Genomic DNA, 6,074 nt, shown 5'->3' with positions numbered 1-6,074 from the left:
CATCAGCTGACAGAAAGTACATGTCTGTGTGTGTGTTTGGGTGAGGCAGAGGGGCATGGAAGTGAAATATTGGACTGCCCTCATTCGGGTTGAAATGGGCTAGATGGGGGGGTAAAGAGTAAGGTGGAAGGGGTAGAGAAGAAAGGAGGGAATCTCCTGAATCCTGCATCACCCCCCCTTCTCCTGGAACCCATGCTGCAACACCTCTCTCTCTCAGTTTCCAGGCCATGTCCCCTCCACCCTTCCTGGGTTCAGAGCTGTGTCCCTCCAAATCTTACAAATGGACATGAGCAATTTCAAGCTGTGAATAGTGCATGTGCTAATGTCGGTGAAAGCAGTCTTCATTGAATTGAATGGATTTCTTGCAGCTGAATAAGGTAAAGTTTACCTTTAAAGTAAGGCAGGGGAGTGAGATGCCCAGTATTGTTAGGTTAGAATGAAAAAATTGACAACATGAAAGAAGTTCCTTTTATTCCACAAAATACATAACCAATACATTCCAATCAAGGATATTTTCTGTTGATGTACATGCAATTATAAATGAAAACCTATCATATGTAACACTTACGCATTTCCATGAGATCATATTGATAAGCATGGAATCTTATTTTCCTTCAAGACAATGGTCAGAATTCTAAAAAAAATTCTGGCCAAGCAGAAACTAAGTTGGCGCCTAATGGATATGTAGTCTTTGTGATTTTCCATTCTTATCAAAGTTCACTAGACTGCATCACCAGATGGTGTTTCGTTCTCTTTGGAGCTCATCTTCACCTCAGCTGATTTTGCAACCGTTGTGTTGATGTACTGTGGGTGAAAGGCACTCTTAATCAACAAGGAATTGCTCACTAAACTTTGCCGTGGTTGGGAACTAGAATGCAGAGTCTTGGTGACTAAGGGTTTTAACTGTCTGGTCATTGGCATTTTTCTGAACGTGCCTACATCTCTGTTGGAGTTGAGTTGATGCTGTTCACCAGAGGAGGTTACAGCGAGTTGGAGATTTGCTGGAAAGTTATTCTTCGATGTACTCTGTTTCCCCACTAGTGAAATGGCTGGCAGCTTTGTGTAAGGTACCAAAGAAAGTTTGTTCTGAAGCATTTTTGCTGGAGCAACTACAGAATTTGAAGAAGCCATAGGCTTTTGCATGGGGTTGTTCTCAGTGCATTTTACAGAATCCATAGCCACATTGCAAGGTTGTTTAAGAGTGGTTGTCGATGCATTGCTTTCTATCCTAGGGATAGACTTCGTAAGCTTTTCCTGATGCTCCCCATTGTATATCAGAACAAACTCTTTTTGTGATTGAAGAGGCAAGACATGCAATCTTTTACTGCATTTTTTGAATATCTCAAGTACAACATCTGAGAAGAGAAAAGAGTTTGGTTGAATGCGACCATTTGATTGTTTATGAAAGCAGTAGTTTTCAAGCAATGAAATAAATGTGAATAGTTGCCACAAATCACCTTCTGAAAAAAAACATAATGAAGGCAATAACCATCTTACCAAGAGCTTCGTACACTAACTTAGGGATGACTGTTTTGAGAACCTCACAGTGTCTCTGTAAAGATGGATTGGCATTCATCTCCAGTAACCAAATCTGATGAACAGATCAAACACAGAACTGTTAATCCATCTGTATGCCTTCCATCTTTAGCTTCCACAGCAATGGGTGGTGACTTGGATTGAGTGGTCTTCCATTTCTATGATCTGAGTTCAAATTCAGCTCAATTACATTCCCATTCTGCATGGGCTGTTAGTTCATTACAAGTTTTTAGAATCACTATCCACAGCCTAGTGATCATTGCATCAATTCAATTCCGAAATCACTCAATTTTTTGAAAAAGGAAATGTCATTATGTAGAAATGGGAGAAGATCACATTGGTCTTGTAAGGAGTAGCCTTCGGCAGTGAAGGATGTCACAATTAATTAACTTACTTTTTGAAATCAGTGGTTATTGAGATAATCATAGAAACAAATGTCACTAAAGACTGGTGCAATTTTAGGTGTTGTTGATTGAGGGATTGTTGACAGAACATCAGGGGTGTTTCCTGCATGCATTTTAACAATATTTATTAGATCTACTGACAATTAGAACTTGTTATGCTTCTGGTTAATCTGAGTGTCTGAGTGATGCTACCATTTCAATTACATAAGCTTCCTCAGCCAAGAGATGCCTATACTGTCCATCTGCCAAAACAAATGATTGCTACGAACAGATGAGCAAACAGCAGCTCTTGAGCTGCTTGACCTGCTTGGTAACCTTCCTTAGATCGTCCTCTTCTTTCAGCAAACATTCACATAGGTGGATTCCTGTTTCATTAATCAACCTGTTGTGGGGCGAAGTGGGAGATTAGGAATTGGACACTAAACCTTGTGGCTTCTGCTTACCATTTGTGTTTCCGAAAATTCATCAGAATACGCACCAGATCATCCTTGAGTGATTCAGTTTCTTTACAGGGCAGAGTCTTGGTAAAAAGATGTTCTTGATGGCTTAACTAACACCTCCAATCATACCGGTGCACTACTAGGATTGTTCTTTTTTATAGAATTGTAGGTTAAGGGTTCTAATAGAGGTGTTCAAACTTGAGGCATTTCTCTACAGTAAGTGAGGATTAAGTGTATCAAAGAGCAGGAATTATCAGTAAGCAGAGGGTACTTATGTATGGTCATTAGCAGAAGGACCGGGAGGAATTTTATGGAGCAGTTATGATCTGGAATGCACCGCAATGACTAGATAGCAAAAACAGATGTAGTGGCAATTTCCAAAAGGAAATTAGCTAAAAAGAGGAATGCAGTGGGGTGCAATCGGGTAGGGAGAATGAGTCTGACTGATAGTATTGATCTATAGATAGTGGGCATGGACTTAAGCCAAATTGTCACATTTGAGCACAGAAGAGATAGTGAACAGTAAGACAGAAACTGATGAGAATCATGTCAAATGGAGTAAACACAAAGCAAAAAGGTTAGAAAATGGAACTTGTACACTTACCAGCCAATCATCTCTTTTATTTACTGCCTAGAAAATATCTTTCACGATTTTTCATAATATCAGCAAATCTGTTTGGAAATGATCTTCAGGATTTGCTCATTTAAATGTCCGCTAGATAGTACTAAATAATTTTCATATTTACATAATTATTCACAACTAATTTCTTTTTAATTTTCTGTCCGGATAGTTTTGGAATATGCTGATTGTAAATGTTTCCTTTTTAACAATGTACATTTTTACTTTTAAATTAAAATCAAGAAATTCTGGCGGTTCTGGTGAAAAGATAACGTCTCCATGGAGGCTGTGGGGACTAGCAGAGTATTTCCAGGGCTTTCAGCTTCATTTCCAAATTTCCAGCATTCACAATATTTATCTTTCGTGTCAAATTTTCAGTTATAACTTGCATGCTTTTCTTGACCAGCCTTTTCTTTTCATTACTCATTCACCGATTGTGGATGTCACTGGTTAGATCAGCATTTATTATCTATCCCTAATTGTCCACAGCTCGGTTAGGAGTCAGCCTCGTCTCTGTGAGCTGAAGTCACAAGTCGGCCAGACCGGGTCAGGATGGCAATTTCCTTTTCCTAAGAGGGCATTAGCATTCCACATGGGTTATTACAACAATGGATTAATGATAATTATGTAGACACTGAATTCCAGATATTTATTGGATTCAAATGCCACCATCTGCCATGGTGGGATTCGAACCTGGGACCCCAGTATATTATTTGGGTCTCTAGATTAATAGACTAGCGATAACACCACGAGGCCCTTGCCTCCCTGACAGTTTAGTGCTTAGAAAAAAGCCATGTGATTTTTCAACAGCCTTAAAGTGGCACTGCTCTCATGAACAACAACTTGCCAAACCACTTGAATCTCAGTCCTGGCAACAAAAACAGAAATTGCTGGAAAAGCTCAGCATCAGTGAAGAAAAATCAGCGTTAATATTTCAGGTACTTCCTCAGAACAGTTTTGGGGAAGGGTCACCGGATACGAAATATTTACTCAGATTTTTCTTCACAGACGCTGCCAGACCTGCTGAGCTCTTCCAGTAACTTTGGTTTTTGTTCCTGATGTACAGCTTCCGTAGTTCTTTTGGTTTTTATTTGAATCTCAGTGCCCCTTTGCTGAATCAGCCTTGCTCTTCATTACTGGGTCTGCTTGGAATTTCTGGGACCATGTGTGAAGGCCCTTGAATTGCTTATTGTTTTCACCACCATGATTAACAGCTCAGGAGTGAAATTAGATTCTCAGAAATTACCAGGCTAAAGTGCTGCACTGACAGAGTGTCAGCGGAGAGATAGGGCTATACTGTCAGAGAATCAGCACTGAGGGAGCACCACACTGTCAGAGAGTCAGCGCTGAGGGAGTGTGACACGTCAGAGGGTCAGTGCTGAGGGAGCACCACACCATCAAAGGGTCAGTACTGAGGATGCACCACACTGTTGGAGGGTCAGCACTGAGGGACCAGCTCACTGTCAGACGGTCAGTGCTGAGGGAGCACCGTACTGTCAGAGGATCAGCACTGAGGGGGCCTGCACTGTTGGGGGGATCAACACTGAAGGGAGCCCTGCATTGTTGGGGGGTCAGCACTGAAGGGGGTCCTGCACTATCAGAGGGTCAGCGCTTAGGCAGCACTGAATGTTGGTGGATCAGCACTGAGGGAGATTCTCAAGATTTGTTAGTGATAATTAATTAAGATGAATTCACAATTTCCATAAAGGCTATTGGGATTCTGAGCTTGGGTCAATTTACGAATTGATATCATCCTTCATTGCACTCTGGGACTACCCACTGAGCACTGTTCGCATACCAATGCCTTGGGCTGCAATTAGCTGGAAGATGAGAGGGCTCCATTTCTCATTACTGCCATTCCCTTCCCTCCCTTTCAATTACATGATGAGAGAACCCATTGTGCAACGTTTCACATGCAACAATGTGATCCAAATAAGTAAGCACAGCATGAGATACTGCCATGTGTGTGTATCTGATTGGGCTGGGGACTGCTAGGCAACAGCTATGAAGCCACCGGAATCAACAAATTATTATTCCCATTCGTTGTTGAAGAAGCCCAAAGGCCTGTAAAGCAGGTAATTCAATAAATAAGCAAACAATTTATTTTATTATTCATTAACTGGTCATGGATGTCACTGGCCAGGCCAGCATTTATTACCTATCCCTAACTGTCCACAGGCCAGTTAAGTGTCACCACATCTTTATGGGTCTGAAGTCACACATAGCCCAGGCCAAGTAAGGACAGCAGTTTCCTTCCCAAAAGGACATTAGTGAGCCTGACAACTGACAACTTCATGGTCATCATTGGATTCCTAATTCCAGATATTTAGTGAATTCAAATTCCATCATCTGTTGTGGCAGGATTCAAACCCGGGTCTCTAAACTAGTACCATGGTCACTGGATTAATAACCTAGCAATAATACCACTAATCCATCACCTCCCCACACAATGCCAAACACGTCCGTCTTAAACAATGCGTGTTGTTTTCGATGCATTTTGTACATCACAGTGCAACTTCAAGTGTTGAAACAACTTGAAGTGGAACAAACTGCTACTTCTCATGTTCCAGTATAAGATTTCTCAAGAAGCCCTAGCTTCCTGACTCTATTACTGATTATCTTCATCAATCTGTCTTCCTTTCCCCGTTTGTGGCCTCCAACAAGCTTGACAAGCTCATGGGCTTGGTTAGTAAGATCAAAATCTCCTGTCAGCTGCTCTTGCTGTATGCTACTCTCCCCATTCTCTTGCTCATTAAGCTATTACTCTCCTCCTCCCCCTTCCCACCCTGAACATGCATCTTTCTCTGGTTGTGCTCATATTTTTTGTCATGCATTCCCTGAGCTTATCGTGCCCATGTGAACCCTTTTGCATTCCTTCTTGCATTACTCCCCTCAGACACTGTCTGCGCTGTAAATGAAACCAACAACTATGGACTCTCCTCAAAGTTCAAATTCAAGTCCTCCATTCTCACAAAAAACCATCCACACTCCACTCACCCTTTTCTTCTCCAAGTTTTTGAATTTGTTGCTCCTTCCCAAATCCATGTTTGAATCTGTCCAATCAGATTTGCAGCA

At 41.5% G+C, this 6,074-nt stretch overlaps 1 protein-coding gene across 7 annotated transcripts in view; it reads right to left on the bottom strand.

Annotated features, from left to right (window-relative positions):
• Positions 1–506: 506 nt before the first annotated feature.
• Positions 507–6,074, bottom strand: part of LOC125466530 (protein polyglycylase TTLL10-like) — a 64,571-nt gene continuing 59,003 nt past the window's right edge. For 6 of the 7 annotated variants that reach the window (XM_059655673.1, XM_059655669.1, XM_059655670.1 and 3 more), the window contains 2 exons: positions 1,498–1,591; positions 507–1,355 (listed from right to left, as the gene is read on the bottom strand). In XM_059655673.1, coding sequence (XP_059511656.1) covers positions 721–1,355; positions 1,498–1,591 — 729 coding nt within the window. In that variant the 3' untranslated portion in view covers positions 507–720. Of the gene's footprint in view, positions 1,356–1,497; positions 2,323–6,074 lie in introns of those variants that run through there. The other variant, XM_059655675.1, reaches the window with a different exon arrangement.

Source organism: Stegostoma tigrinum, chromosome 28, assembly GCF_030684315.1.
Source record: "Stegostoma tigrinum isolate sSteTig4 chromosome 28, sSteTig4.hap1, whole genome shotgun sequence".
NCBI classification, from domain to species: domain Eukaryota; kingdom Metazoa; phylum Chordata; class Chondrichthyes; order Orectolobiformes; family Stegostomatidae; genus Stegostoma; species Stegostoma tigrinum.
This window is presented reverse-complemented; position numbering and strand designations above follow the sequence as displayed.